Below are 15,001 nucleotides of genomic sequence, written 5' to 3'. Positions count from 1 at the left end.
TACATTTTAGTGGCTAATGTTGAGGCTTTGCTCAATCGTTGCAGTTCATTTTGCTTAATCGTTACTGGTCATTAAATAGTCAAACTGGTTTGAGGTCGTTGTCATTTTTCGTCAACCTAGGTGTACATTATATTTGCGTTTGTAACATAGACTGTTATTGAAACGTGACCGGTAAGTTTCAGATTTGTCCAGTAAAATAAATTCTCTCCGGACACCGGACCGGCAAGAAAAAATCCTAGCGGAAACCCTGGTCTGAATGTATGTGTTGATCGTACATCGGGAGGCAGATTTCTCTCTCGATGTAGGCTTCTCGCTTTGAGTTTAGGTGAGTGCTATTAAAACAGAAGTTTGCTTACAGTGCATGTCTGTTCTGTGGTTAATTAGAAACGGTGGAGGGAAACATATTGATTGAATCTGGTTTTATGTGTCAAAACTCTGTGCAGGGTTCATTTGAAGCTCATTTGCTCACTGATGTTTAATAATTTTAGTGTTATCAGTTCTCAGTCTTTTTATACTCAGAGCCTTAGTCTTGTTATAGGGGACCACAAACTATGGACAGTTGTATTGCAGAGGTGATTTGGGTAGATAATAGACAATCATTAGTGCGTAACATTTTTTGAAGAAATTCTTAATACTTTTTATTTCTAGCAGCTACTCCCATAAAAGAGTAGGCCTACACCCATCCCAGGATGTACAAGTGAATGATCTGGACTGTAAAACTGCTCTGTGTATAATTAATTATCCAATCGTAACAAACACCATCCAGCCTCCAAATTCACAGCAAGCTCACAGCAGACCACTGATGGCTTTGGAACCAGACGCTTCCATTGTATCTACTTAGCAGATGCTTATCCAGAGTGACTTGTGTAGTCTGCAAGTCATCTGTTTGTTCAGCCAGACATTTACCCCATGAAGTCAGTCCCTCCGAGCTGCACAGCAGCAGTGCCCCGCTGGGGAGTCGAACTGGCAACCTCCAGGCTGTGAGCCCGGCTCCTCCCTGCTGCTACACACTGCTGCGGTCCGTTTGTAGGCCACGCCACACCGGTCTGCGCGGGGGACAGACGGGGACGTCCGTTTGGAAAAGGCTGCCCTACTTAGCGTGTGACAGTAACCTGGAGAAGGCGGCCTACTGACCGCGCCCCGCGCTGTACACCACACCCGCTGCTGTAGAGAGGGCCTGTCAGGAGGCGGAGCTGGATGGAGTGTAGCCTTACAGAGTCACTGAGCTCCTTCACTGGACAAAATACGAGCTACATCAGTTAAACCATTCAGTTAAAGTCACTGCGGGCCAAATCTGCCCAGAATGAACCTTGCAGAGAGGTTTGACGCGGTTTGAACGGCGCGGTGCTTCGCTGTGCGTTCTGACTGCCGCCCTGGTGTCTCCTCACAGCAACAGCTCGCACAGCTGCAGAAAGAGAAGTCCGAAATCCTGAAGAACCTAGCGTTATACTACTTCACCTTTGTGGATGTTATGGAATTTAAGGTCAGTGTTTCAGCCCTCTTACTCCGTGGTCCTAATTTTAGAGATCGCGGGTTATTTCAGGTTTGCGGTCGTTGTGAGTCACTTTTTGAAATTGTTGTATTTGTATGCATTTGTTATAAATATAACCAAAGCACAGCGGTAACACTGAGCGGATGTGTTCAAACCATATGAGAATCTCTGAATCACCGCGAAGGCACAGGAAGCACAGTTATGAGTGACTGGCCACAGCTTTCCGGTGGTGTGACGAGTGACTGACTCCTCCTGATGGACAGATTAAATGCCATGCTGACCTTTTCGTCCGCAGGACCATGTTTGTGAATTGCTGAACACTATTGATGCCTGCCAAGTCTTCTTTGACATAGTAAGTACGGCACAGAAGCATTTCCAAATGTCACAGTTTGCAGAGCTCTACTTGGGCCTCCTGAAGATGATGTTGATTGATCCAGAATCTATTTTTCCCCTTTTTTTCTTCACAGACAGTAAATTTCGATCTTACCAGGAACTACCTTGACTTAGTCGTGACGTACACTACACTAATGATACTGCTCTCTCGGATCGAAGAGCGAAAGGCAATCATAGGACTCTACAACTACGCACATGAAATGACACACGGCTCCAGGTACCAGCGCCCTGCTTCTGTAAACACCTCTTCACTCTGCAACAAAGCAGTCGTTATTATTTTTATGCATTATAACTCAGCTGATTGCACGCATTGTTTTTTTTACATAACCTTATATTCCATGACATTGTTGTCATTTAGCAGATGTTCTTATCCAGAACGACTTACATATAGTAGGTTACAATTTTATCCATTAATATTGCTTGGATATTTACTGAGGGTTAAGTGCCTTGCCCAAGGGTACAGCAGCAGTGCCCCAGTGGAGAATCAAACCAGTAACCTTCTGGCCTGCTACCTACCACTACGCAACACATAACTCACTATAAACGCCCACATCTCCTCTGCTGTGTTCACTGCTCGCTGCCGAACGTCCTGGACTCTCCTTCCAAGGAGAGCGGCTGTGTTCTGTTGTGTGATCTCCTCTGGCGTGAGTGCTGCCATCAGCCTCGCTGAGCCATCAGCCCGTGTAGCATCAGCGTCTGACCCACCGTGTTGCTCTCTCCCTCCAGCGACCGGGAGTACCCCAGGCTCGGCCAGATGATCGTCGACTACGAGAACCCCCTGAAAAAGATGATGGAGGAGTTTGTTCCTCACGGAAAGGTGACTGTCTGGTGTGGGTGATGTCTGTGTCTGTAAGGGCCCTGCCTCGGAGAATCACCCTACTGAGCCTGTCCCTCTGTCCCTCTGCCCCCCCCCGCAGTCGCTGTCGGACGCGCTGATCTCCCTGCAGATGGTGTACCCCCGCCGGAACCTCTCCGCGGATCAGTGGAGGAACGCCCAGCTGCTGAGCCTGATCAGTGCCCCCAGCACCATGCTAAACCCCGCCCAGTCTGACACGGTGAGAGCTGACCCTGCCCCCACCTGCAGAGCCACTGTAAGCGGTCCTCACGGGGTGTGGCCCCAGGCCCCTGTGCCATCGCCCTGACAGCCCTGTGCACTCTCGTTTCAGATGCCCTGTGAATACCTGTCCCTGGATGCTATGGAGAAGTGGATAGTGTGTAAGTGAACCCTGCACACACCTGGCTGATATACCACGATCCCGCTGGCATCTTGGAGCGTATAGTAGTTATGGGTTATCTGTTTCCACTCTCCTGTAAGGAAGTGGAAGAGGTGTTTCTGCCACCCTCCAGTAACAGCACAAGACAGGGAAGGGGAATATTAACCCGTTTGACTTTCCTTTTTACTGTCTTTTGTATGTTCTTCATGTGTTCTGAGGGAGTTCTTTATGCCACAGTCGGTTGGTATTGTGGTCTCTGATGCTCCATTCACAGTGTGCTGCCCTCATGTTGACTGGAAGGATTCTACTGGTGACTAATAATCACAGTGATGTAAATGTGTCTGGCTGCATGTGTTCATGATACTTCCATAACCCTCCCTCCCTGTGCTGTGCAGTCGGGTTCATCCTGTGCCACGCGGTGCTGAACAGCGACCCGGCGGCCCTCAGCCTGTGGAAGCTGGCCCTGCAGAGCAGCTCCTGCCTCTGCCTCTTCCGGGACGAGGTCTTCCACATCCACAAGGCCGCCGAGGACCTGTTCGTCAACCTGCGCGGGTGAGAGCGCTCGAGCACTCCGCGCTCCAGCGGACAGCCCAGCCACCCCTCTCTCACTGTTCCCCCTCAGTTATGGCATTTCCTCCTCACATTTGCCTCAGTCAGTCAGCAGACACACTCACCCAGGGCAACGAGCAGGACATAAGACCAAGGTACATAAGTGCATATAGTGAGGCCACGCAAATGAAAGCGCAAGCAGAGAATGTACGATAGGACTTAAACAAGTGTCAGTGCCATACTGAAAATACAGACCACACGCTACAGTAATCACAGTGTCAGAAACGTTTGTTACTCTAAATGAGTTGAAGCTGGTTTAATAATTTCATCTCTTGATTCTTTCACAGCTACAACAAGCGCATTAGTGACATCAGAGAATGCAAAGAATCAGCTTTACAACATGCGTAAGTACACATGCATGATGTCCTCACGTCTGCACCTGAGCACCATGTCTGTCCGCTCTCCCATAATTCAGCTGTGCTCAGGGTGTCTGTTTGCTGTTGAAGGGGCTCCATGCACCGAGAAAGGCGCAAGTTCCTGAGGTCTGCTCTGAAGGAGTTAGCCACAGTGCTGGCTGACCAGCCTGGGCTACTAGGCCCAAAGGTACCGTATGCACACTTACTTTTACTTACATAATGACAAATGCTTAGTATTCTTACAGTCCCATGCCTGCAGAGGTCATTATCAAGCAGCAGGCTCAAAGTTAAATCTGCAGATTTGGTGTTTACATTATGTGGAGATTAGCCCAACACTGATAAAGACATTTACATCCTGTTCCTTGGCATTTGTTCTTAATGAGATACAAAAGGCAGAAAAGGGCATTTACTGAGGGCACATGAGCAGCAGTGCAGAAACCTGCAGTCACATCTGTGTCTGGCAGAACCTCACACACTGCTGTGGTAACCAGTGCCTTACTGAATACAGAATGAGAGTTACTGTAAAACCGTCCAGAAAGTACGATGATAACCGACCGCTACGTACAGAGAAATGCAAGATCTCAGTGTTATAATTAGCTAAGGGAGCCAAGCTTCTGTGTGATGCGATGAGGTTCCGGACTGCAGCAGAGGATGGGCAGAGACTCGGCTCTCCCGGCCGCTGTGGGAGGCCCAGACTGCAGGTCTGTGAGCGCTGCTGATGTCTCAGACTGCAGGTCTGTGAGCGCTGCTGATGTCTCAGACTGCAGGTCTGTGAGCGCTGCTGATGTCTCAGACTGCAGGTCTGTGAGCGCTGCTGATGTCTGTGAGCGCTGCTGATGTCTCAGGCTGCAGGTCTGTGAGCGCTGCTGATGTCTTAGGCTGCAGGTCTGTGAGCGCTGCTGATGTCTCAGACTGCAGGGCTGTGAGCGCTGCTGATGTCTCAGACTGCAGGGCTGTGAGCGCTGCTGATGTCTCAGACTGCAGGTCTGTGAGCGCTGCTGATGTCTTAGGCTGCAGGTCTGTGAGCGCTGCTGATGTCTCAGACTGCAGGGCTGTGAGCGCTGCTGATGTCTCAGACTGCAGGTCTGTGAGCGCTGCTGATGTCTCAGACTGCAGGTCTGTGAGCGCTGCTGATGTCTCAGGCTGCAGGTCTGTGAGCGCTGCTGATGTCTCAGGCTGCTGCTGTTCTGTCCCCAGGCGCTGTTCGTTTTCATGGCCCTGTCCTTCGCCCGAGACGAGATCATCTGGCTCTTGCGTCACGCTGACAACATCCAGAAGAAGAGCACCGACGACTTCATAGACAAGTAAGTCTCACCGCTCACGTCTCCGCTGCTCGTACAGACTACACACCTGTGCTCACTCACACAGACTCTACACACCTGTGTTTACTCACACAGACTCTACACACCTGTGTTTACTCACACAGACTCTACACACCTGTGCTCACTCACACAGACTCTACACACCTGTGTTTACTCTGTTTCGCTATGCTGGAGTTAGATGGCACTGATCCAGAGGGGTCCTGCATGGGCCTGGGTCACCTCTCAGCTCAATGCTGTGAGCAGGGGGAGACTGCCCCTCTCTGGGGGGGTCCTGTCTCAGGTCTCAGTGAGCAGGGGGAGACTGCCCCTCTCTGGGGGGGTCCTGTCTCAGGTCTCAGTGAGCAGGGGGAGACTGCCCCTCTCTGGGGGGGTCCTGTCTCAGGTCTCAGTGAGCAGGGGGAGACTGCCCCTCTCTGGGGGGATCCTGGCTCAGGTCTTAGTGAGCAGGGGGAGACTGCCCCTCTCTGGGGGGGTCCTGGCTCAGGTCTCAGTAGGCAGGGATGAGAGCACTGGCTCAGGTCTCAATAGGCAGGGGTGAGACTGCCCCTCTCTGGGGGGGTCCTGGCTCAGGTCTCAGTGGGCAGGGGTGAGAGCTCTGGCTCAGGTCTAAGTGGGCAGGGGTGAGAGCTCTGACTCAGGTCTAAGTGGGCGGGGGTGAGAGCTCTGACTCAGGTCTAAGTGGGCGGGGGTGAGAGCTCTGGCCCAAACCGAGCGTGTCCTTGCCCCTGCAGGCACATCGCAGAGCTGATCTTCTACATGGAGGAGCTGAGGGCCCACGTGCGCAAGTACGGCCCGGTCATGCAGCGGTACTACGTGCAGTACCTGTCCGGCTTCGACGCCGTGGTGCTCAACGAGCTGGTGCAGGTAAGGTCTCCTCCACCACCTCCGAAAACATGCCCATCAAAAGCAGGTCAACGAGTGGCGAACGGGCCAGTCTGCTTTCTCACCACTAGATGGAGCCCAAGTGTTTCATCCCATTTAAACCAATGCATGTGAGCATGAGTATTATATGTGAGAGTGCAAGACTGATTCTCTCTCAGTGCGTGTGTCTCCCCCTGCTGGCGATATGCCAGCTCCCACTGGCCCAGTGTCATAACGAGCTTTACGACCTGGTTAACCCTCCGCCTTTGTTACAGAACCTGTCTGTCTGTCCTGAGGATGAATCCATCATCATGTCTTCCTTTGTGAACACCATGACCTCTCTCAGTGTCAAACAAGGTAAGCTATCTAATACTGCTGTTTAACCTTTTGTTTGACAAAAGGGTGGTATTTTCAGATTACAGTTTTGTTGAATAATTTAGAAAAATACATTGGTGACTCATCAGTCTAAATGTAAAAACAAGTACCAAGGCCGTAGGTATAAAGTATAAAACCAGATTTGGTTATTTATTCAATTAGATCTGAATTTCTTTGGCAAGGTGAGGACAGCCTGTTGTCTCTTGGGTGATCAGTCCTAAGCCTTGCTTTGGCTGTAGGGGTAGCGGTGTTAGCGGCCTGAGGGCAGAGTGTGCAGGAGATAGTGAGACAGCTGCCTCTGTCTCTGTTGCAGTGGAAGACGGGGACGTGTTCGACTTCAGGGGCATGAGGCTGGACTGGTTCAGATTGCAGGTAAGCCTTCAGGGACCGGAGGGCCGATCCTGCCCGGGGCGGGGGGGCACGGGGGGGGACCCAGGTGCCTCATCAGGCCTGATTAGCACTTACTGGCAGTAATGAGGCAGAGGTGCTCGGTGTGGGCGTTCCTCAGCCCTGTCTCTGGGCAGGAGAGAGAGCCGCCGACAGGGATACGGCCTTTAGAGAAGTGTAAGAGCTGAGAGGCAGCTTCAGCATTGATTCTTCTCGTTATTTACGTAGCTGACGCAGGAAAGTATGCAGATCAGGTTATTTATGCATAAATATGGATATTTACTGAAGTCATACTGATACAGACTATGCTGCTCACGACTGCTTTGGCAGCAGTCACAGTCACAGCTTTAAACCGTGATTGTGTTACAAAAGTGTGGGAGAAAAGACATTTCAGTGCACTTGGGCTCTGAACTACTGACCAAGACGATCCTTCTGTGATTTATTGTTATATTTTTGAAATCCATATAATAAAAAGAGCAATCAACTCTTTGAAGTTCCCTTTTTTATTATTTGGTAATCGCTTAGGCCCATCATCCAGGCCTCTATAAATCCAAACTCTCCAGGGGGAATCCGGTATTACTTTTTAATTATTTTTTATGTTTCGTTCAATGCTCATGATGCCTGGAATTTTAATACTGTTCTTAAATCATAGTAGCCGTTCTGAAAGGCCCGTCTCTGACCCGTTCGTCCGTGAATCTGTGGGGAATCTCAAGTACGGCCTAAAATTGTTATTTTCTGTTTCTTGGATGTTGAGTGGGCAGTACATGTGTTTGATCCCCCTCTGTACAGGGCCAGAAATGCCCCCCCCCAGGCAGATGTGAGTTCAGATTTTCTCTGCGGGGAACAGAGTAAAGCGGGGGAGTGTTTTCCCACAGCTCCCCAGATCTGCTGTCAGGGCTGGCCTTTCACAGCCAGATCCCCCCAGAACAGACACAGCCCCACAGGCGGTGAAGGACATTTCACCGCCTGTGTCTGTGTTTCTACCGCCTCGTGTTTGTAAGGCCAGTAAGCAGCTCAAGGACGTGCTAAAAGTTTAAGCCATAAGACAGCTGATGTGTGGGCGTGTGTGTGTGTGTGCGTGTGTGTGTGTGGCCATGTGTGTGTACATGTGACTGTGCACTTGTGCGTGTGTGTGTGTGTGTGTGGCCATGTGTGTGTACATGTGACTGTGCACTTGTTCGAGTGTGTGTGCGCGCGTGTGCGTGCATGTGCGTGCAAACATTCCCCGATCTTTTGATGGTCAGTAAACCCCTGCATCAAGTGAACAGACAGGCTTAGAGAAACAAGAGCAGGTAATACGGGTCTGATCCTCTCAGGTGTGCTTGCCATCAGACTCAAAAAGAAAAAACCGTCAGGTCACTGGGAAAGGTATCAGAAGCTGCTGGCCCCTTCACTTCATATTTCTGTCTGCGGTGCAGTCCGTCTGCAAGGAGTGCACTGTTTTCACAGACGCTCCACGCCTTTTATTTCTCACCACGTCTGTCTTGCTCTGACCATCTTTAAAGAGCAGTTAAAAATATGGCTTTTATTAAAATGATTCCCATTTCCTTCCCCTGATTGTCTTTTAATGCTGAGGGTAATATCAGCAGTCCTGACTCAGACCGCTGAAGAGCAAATTATGCAGTACGCTTTAGGTTCAGCTCATTCTAAATGTCTGTCTGTGACACATCCCCACGTCCAAACCCGTCAGTTAGAGCGCCCTTTGGTTGCGTGTGAGTTGATAGTGATTAAGAGGAGTAAAAGTAGCAGATTTTGTTTGAACATCATCGCTGCATTTTCCCACGCTGTCGTAACCGTCATTTGTTTTTGTTGATGGGTTATGTGCTTTATTTACTGCCGCGCTTAAGCACATGGTGGCCCTCGGCATGCTGCTGCGAGTCCTGCTTCAGTACTCGGGAGTGTTGCTCTGTTTTTACACTCTTTGCATCAAAGCACATCCCTGAACCGACTGGAGCAGTGAGAATCTATTCATGTGGGCTATCATTTGAGCTCAGACACAGGGGAGGAAATTGTGGTGGTTGGCCATTGTCTGTATGGACAATATTAAGTTAATGTGAATATTTTCCAGAAATACCCCTCAGATGTTAATGATATGGTGGAGCGACTGGCCATAGAGTTTCCTGTTCTGTGGTCAAATTTCCATCTGGCACGGCCTCTCTTTTTTACTTGTGGTTTATCCAAAGGAAATGAAACAGATTTATTACAAATGATGGTAAATGATTGTGGTTATAGACAAAACAGTGTGTGGCTTGATTGGGAGTGTTTGATCCAGTGAGGTGCTAACAGGGCTTGCATTCTCTGGGCAGGCCTACACCAGCGTGTCCAAGGCTTCTCTGGGAATCGCAGACCACAGGGAACTGGGCAAGATGATGAACACTATCATTTTCCACACCAAGATGGTGGACTCCCTGGTGGAAATGCTGGTGGAAACTTCAGATCTGTCCATATTCTGGTAAGAGATTAATGTTTTCTACCTTCAGTGTTATTTGCTGTTTTTATGTATTTTATGCTCATTTATGCCTTACCTACTATCAGAAAATAGACACGACTCTCATGTCAGAGATTCGCCATGACTCTAGCAGAGATTAGCAATGACTCTGGAATTAGCCATGACTCTGGCAGGGTTTAGGTGTGACTTTGGAAGAGATTAGTGGCGACACTGGCAGAGATTAGCCGTGACTCAGGCAGAGATTAGCCGTGACTCTGGCAGAGATTAGCCGTGACTCTGGCAGAGATTAGCCGTGACTCTGGCAGAGATTAGCCGTGACTCAGGCAGAGATTAGCCGTGACTCTGGCAGAGATTAGCTGTGACTCTGGCAGGTTGGTGGCTGACCTGCTCCCTCTCTGTATGTTTGCCCTAGTAGCTTTTACAGCCGGGCGTTTGAGAAGATGTTCCAGCAGTGCCTGGAGCTGCCCTCCCAGTCCCGATACTCCATCTCCTTCCCCCTGCTCTGCACCCACTTCATGAGCTGCACCCACGAGCTCTGTCCCGAGGAGGTAAGAGCCTCTGCTTCACCCTGCTCTACACACACACACACACACACACGCGCGCGCACACACCATGAGCTGCACCCACGAGCTCTGTCCCGAGGAGGTAAGAGCCTGTGCTTCACCCTGCTCTACACACACACACACACACACACACACACACACACACACACACGCACACACACACACCATGAGCTGCACCCACAAGCTCTGTCCCGAGGAGGTAAGAGATGCAGCCTGTGCTTCACCCTGCTCTACGCACATGCGTGCACACACACACGCACACACACACACGCACACATATGCGCGCACACGCGCGCACCTGCACACGCGCGCACCTGCACACACACACACACACTAGATTGTAAATTTAATTACTTTAATTCTCAACAGACTGTCAAAGGAAGGTGTTTATGGTACCTTGATTCACCTCATTTGTATTCTGATGAGTGGCACGGAGTGTAGTGTCAGGGAAGCTTTGCCCCACCTCTCCCGGAGGTACAGGGACAGTGTGAGACAGCAGGAAGGAGCTGTGTGGAGACAGGAAGCAGAATCAGGAAGTGGAGAGAGAGACAGGAAGCAGAATCAGGAAGTGGACAGAGACAGGAAGCAGAATCAGGAAGTGGAGAGAGAGACAGGAAGCAGAGACAGGAAGCAGAATCAGGAAGTGGAGAGAGAGACAGGAAGCGGAGACAGGAAGCAGAATCAGAAAGTGGACAGAGACAGGAAGCAGAATCAGGAAGTGGAGAGAGAGACAGGAAGCGGAGACAGGAAGCAGAATCAGGAAGTGGACAGAGACAGGAAGCAGAATCAGGAAGTGGAGACGGGAAGCAGAATCAGGAAGTCGAGACGGGAAGTGGAGACTGGCCTGCAGCAGTATATGACGCTGGCCTCGTCCCAGCCTTCAGGACACATGGCTAAAAAGAAAAGCGTGATTTATTAAACATGTGATGGAGCTGCACACTCTCAGCGGGGATGAGGAAACCAGGGGCGCACTCACCGCTCACAACAGCTTCCTGTTCTGGGAGCTGAAGTGCGCCAGTCACATTCACCCGCTGTTTGCTCCTGCAAAACATCCCACTCTCCAATATCCATTTAGCTTTGTAAACAACATATATTTATGTTCCTAATTGGTTGACTAACAGTACCAAAATACACTGTACAATGAGTGTTCTCATGTAGGCTAGCAAGTGGTCAATGGAGAGCCTTTGCAAAAAATCTATCTGCAGGCTCTTAGAGGAATAAAAGAGATTTATTGAGCCATAGAAGGCTTGGATTTCCCTTATTCAAACATGAAACTCCCTCTCTCAGCATGTCTCTGAAATGTTCCTCCTCCTGTGTCCACTGCACACAGCTTTAGACAGCTGCAAACTTTATTTACGTTGGAAAAGCACAAAATGTTTCCAGTAATATTTCCATCCTGCACAGAAAAATTCTTTCAGTGTGGTAACAGAAGAAGAGTAGGCAATAGCAGCAAAGGTCAGCCTTGCCCCCAGTTTGGAGTGGATGTGTTTTTACCTACCCAGGTGTGTGCCTGTATTTCGTACACAGGCTTTGTAGAGAGTCAGAACTATCCCATAATTAATGAATTGATCAGTAAAGGCATGAGAGTTGAGTTTGAAGCCCGTCTGCACTGAAGCGGATGTGCAGGCTCTATGGGTCTGATGTCCACCTGTGGACAGTTGCCGTCAGAAAGCAGTTTATTTCTCTCGCCGAGTTTGAGAGGAAGCAGTGCTTCAGGAAACCTGGGTCACTATGACTTTATGTTGTATGTGCAGAGCAGATACACTCTCTGTGGTCATCCAGCAAGGCATGATTATGCAGTGTGCTGGGATATGACCACACCGTACTGGGATATGACCACACCGTACTGGGTTATGACCACACTGTCCAGGGATATGACCACACTATGCTGGGATATGACCACACCGTACTGGGATATGACCACATTGTGCCTGGGTTATGACCACACTGTCCAGGGATATGACCACACTATGCTGGGTTATGATTACCCTGTGCCGGGTTATGAGCACCCTGTCCGGGTTATGAGCACCCTGTGCCGGGTTATGAGCACCCTCCTGCCTGTATGCAGGTTCATGTCCTGCCTCTCCCACAGTGACCTCTCCTCTGTGTCCCCCGCAGCGGCACCACATTGGCGACCGCAGCCTGTCCCTGTGCAACATGTTTCTGGATGAAATGGCCAAGCAGGCGCGCAACCTCATCACAGACATCTGCACCGAGCAGTGCACCCTGAGCGACCAGGTGAGCGCGTCGTTCTCACACTTCCTGCCAAAAAACGCACCGTGATTTCTGCTGAATGATGCGCAGCCATCTCTGGGCCCAGATTGCAGGAGTGTTGTACTTTCTGAAGGGTGTCTTCCAAGACATATATAGTAACAATATGTTTACCGTTACATGTGGGTTTTGTTTAAGCCTCCTGTGTTACGAAGTGATTGCAGTTTGTTATCAAAGCTCTCTCTCTCTACTTCAGTTTATACCGAATGCAATTTGTCACTGTAGTTCTAACCGCTTTATGGGTGTTTAAACGGATTTCTCTCTGCCTCCTCTGGGCAGCTGCTGCCAAAACATTGTGCCAAAACCATCAGTCAGGCGGTGAACAAGAAGTCGAAAAAGCAGACGGGGAAGAAGGGCGAGCCGGAGCGCGAGAAGCCGGGGGTGGAGAGCATGAGGAAGAACAGGCTGCTGGTTACTAAGTAAGCTGAGCTCTCTGAAGCTAAAGACCAGGCTGTTGGGTACCTGGTAATCTGTGCTCCCTTGCCTGCAGAGCAACACTGTGTGTGAGGTCGAGTTCCCCCCCCCCCCGCCAGGCTACCCCGTGCGTTCTTAAACGCAGTCAGAACCTGCTGCTGTCCCAGCTCTGACACGGGACGGGGGAATCCAGTTTACTCCCGTAAGAGACGAACACGGGGACTGCACTCGGGAAAACAGCAGTACCCTCAGCGTGTTGGTGGTTGAGCCGCCTGCAGTGTAACAGATTCCCCCATAATCTGCAGGAAATGAGTTTTTAATGCCGACGTTGTCCGACATGTTCTTTTTTTTTCCCCCTTTTAGCCTGGACAAGCTGCACACGGCGCTGTCTGAGCTCTGCTTCTCCATCAACTACGCACCGAACATGGTGGTCTGGGAGCACACCTTCACCCCCCGAGAGTACCTGACGTCCCATCTGGAGATACGCTTCACCAAGTGAGCTAATCCGCTGAGCTGCCCCAGAGCCCAGAGCAGGAATGAAGGCAGAGATTCCCCTTATTAGACCACCGTGGTCTGCGTCTCAAACGAGAGGTCATGGGAAACTGATTCTGCTGGTTTCTGTTCCACCACAGTCAGATTCACCTGCCCGTCCTGTATGAAGTTCCACCTTAAGGAAAATTATCATCCAGCTGTTTCGGCGAAGGCATGTAATTAAATGGCAAATGGTGGTCTTTTGGTGAACAGGTCATTCTAAGTTACTCAGTGGACCTGCAGACAGAGTTTGGGTTTGAGGAACCAAACCTGTGCAGCTACATAAACAGGCCCTGAGAGGTGTGTGGTATTTTCCGCTGTGGGGTTGGAGGGTGTGAGTGAGTCTTGGCTCGCACCTCTCTTCCTCCGGCTGCCTCACAGGGAAGAGCCTGTTACCCCCGCTTACTGCCCCGCCCCTCTCGTCCTGCAGGTCAGGGAAGGATACGGCCCTCACAGCCCCTCGGGGAATTGCCCCTGTTTGTAGGAAACTGTGTGACTCAGTATTTGTAAATGGACTAATGGTTAAGCAGTGTGTGTTAAAAAAAAAGTTTATCACTTGGTGCACCATGGATTTAAAGCAGCTTTCTGAACACAGGACGGTCAGGAAACCAGCAGTGTGGAAGCTGAGAACATGGGCCCTGTGGTTGTGTGTGACAGCCCCCGTTTCTGCGCCCCCTCTCGCAGGTCCATTGTGGGGATGACCATGTACAACCAGGCCACGCAGGAGATCGCCAAGCCGTCGGAGCTGCTGACCAGCGTGCGCGCCTACATGACCGTGCTGCAGTCCATCGAGAACTACGTGCAGATCGACATCACCAGGGTCTTCAACAACGTGCTGCTCCAGCAGACCCAGCACCTGGACAGCCACGGGGAGCCCACCATCACCAGCCTCTACACCAACTGGTGAGTCAGGCCCAGCCAGGCCCACTGTCGCTGACTGATACATGCTGGAATTCAGAATAAACACGTCAGGGGCTCCCAAGTGGCTCAGTGGTTAAGGCACACATTTTGAGTAAAAGCTGAGCTACAGTCTGGGTTCAATCCCAGCCATCAGCTGACGATCATTGGGAGCCCAAAGCAGCAGACCAAACCGACTTCATTCCACTGGGGATAGGGGTGGGCATGTCAGCAGGTCTCACCACTCTCAGGTACCTGCGGGTTGCTTGAATGATGTCAGCAATGCCGTGCCAATTCTCAGATAGGCAATTATATTACTCTAGTGCACGGGGGGACTTGCCTTGTGAAAAATGGTCACATTGGAATGTGACTGTATCGGATGATTGTGTCCGGTTGGCGATTCTCGGGAGAGAGGGGTGTGTGAAGGGATAAGGTATTGGAAATCAAGCAAGGAAATATTCCTGTCTTTAGGTATCTGGAAACCTTACTGAGACAAGTGAGCAACGGACACATTGCCTACTTCCCAGCCATGAAGGCCTTCGTCAACCTGCCCACCGAGAACGAGCTGACCTTTAACGCGGAGGAGTACTCCGACATATCCGGTGAGCTGAGCGGATCTGAGGAGGGTTCACACTCCATTTACACGCTCTTTCTTCAGACATAATCACCTCTCTGCCTTCCTTACCAGGACAGAGTGCAAGCAGTGAGGCAGACAGTTAATGTGTACGGCTGTGTGGGTTTATGATGAACAGTATGTCATATGAAAGGTGAAAAGAAGTGTCTCACACTCAGATGTGCTGTGCAGTAACATTACATTACCCTATTGTCATTTGATAGAGGCTCTCACCCAGAGCTGCTTACAATTTT

The 15,001-nt window shown here is 50.4% G+C and overlaps 1 protein-coding gene across 6 annotated transcripts in view; it reads left to right on the top strand.

Annotated features, from left to right (window-relative positions):
- The window catches only part of LOC118785552 (nck-associated protein 1), a 31,305-nt gene that overhangs the window by 12,143 nt on the left and 4,161 nt on the right, over positions 1 to 15,001 (top strand). For 2 of the 6 annotated variants that reach the window (XM_036540294.1, XM_036540291.1), the window contains 20 exons: positions 1,391 to 1,483; positions 1,788 to 1,844; positions 1,960 to 2,102; positions 2,612 to 2,702; positions 2,803 to 2,940; positions 3,052 to 3,100; positions 3,495 to 3,651; positions 3,996 to 4,052; positions 4,155 to 4,251; positions 5,262 to 5,368; positions 6,118 to 6,250; positions 6,523 to 6,604; positions 6,936 to 6,994; positions 9,316 to 9,461; positions 9,874 to 10,006; positions 12,140 to 12,259; positions 12,572 to 12,711; positions 13,070 to 13,201; positions 13,922 to 14,140; positions 14,606 to 14,736. In XM_036540294.1, coding sequence (XP_036396187.1) covers positions 1,391 to 1,483; positions 1,788 to 1,844; positions 1,960 to 2,102; positions 2,612 to 2,702; positions 2,803 to 2,940; positions 3,052 to 3,100; positions 3,495 to 3,651; positions 3,996 to 4,052; positions 4,155 to 4,251; positions 5,262 to 5,368; positions 6,118 to 6,250; positions 6,523 to 6,604; positions 6,936 to 6,994; positions 9,316 to 9,461; positions 9,874 to 10,006; positions 12,140 to 12,259; positions 12,572 to 12,711; positions 13,070 to 13,201; positions 13,922 to 14,140; positions 14,606 to 14,736 — 2,284 coding nt within the window. Of the gene's footprint in view, positions 1 to 1,390; positions 1,484 to 1,787; positions 1,845 to 1,959; positions 2,103 to 2,611; positions 2,703 to 2,802; positions 2,941 to 3,051; positions 3,101 to 3,494; positions 3,652 to 3,995; positions 4,053 to 4,154; positions 4,252 to 5,261; positions 5,369 to 6,117; positions 6,251 to 6,522; positions 6,605 to 6,935; positions 6,995 to 9,315; positions 9,462 to 9,870; positions 10,007 to 12,139; positions 12,260 to 12,571; positions 12,712 to 13,069; positions 13,202 to 13,921; positions 14,141 to 14,605; positions 14,737 to 15,001 lie in introns of all 6 variants that reach the window. The other 4 variants (XM_036540293.1, XM_036540290.1, XM_036540295.1 and 1 more) reach the window with 3 other exon arrangements.

Source organism: Megalops cyprinoides, chromosome 11 (assembly GCF_013368585.1).
Source record: "Megalops cyprinoides isolate fMegCyp1 chromosome 11, fMegCyp1.pri, whole genome shotgun sequence".
In the NCBI taxonomy this organism is placed as follows: domain Eukaryota; kingdom Metazoa; phylum Chordata; class Actinopteri; order Elopiformes; family Megalopidae; genus Megalops; species Megalops cyprinoides.
Note: the sequence above shows the minus strand (reverse complement) of the source record. Positions and strands in the feature narration are given on the sequence as shown.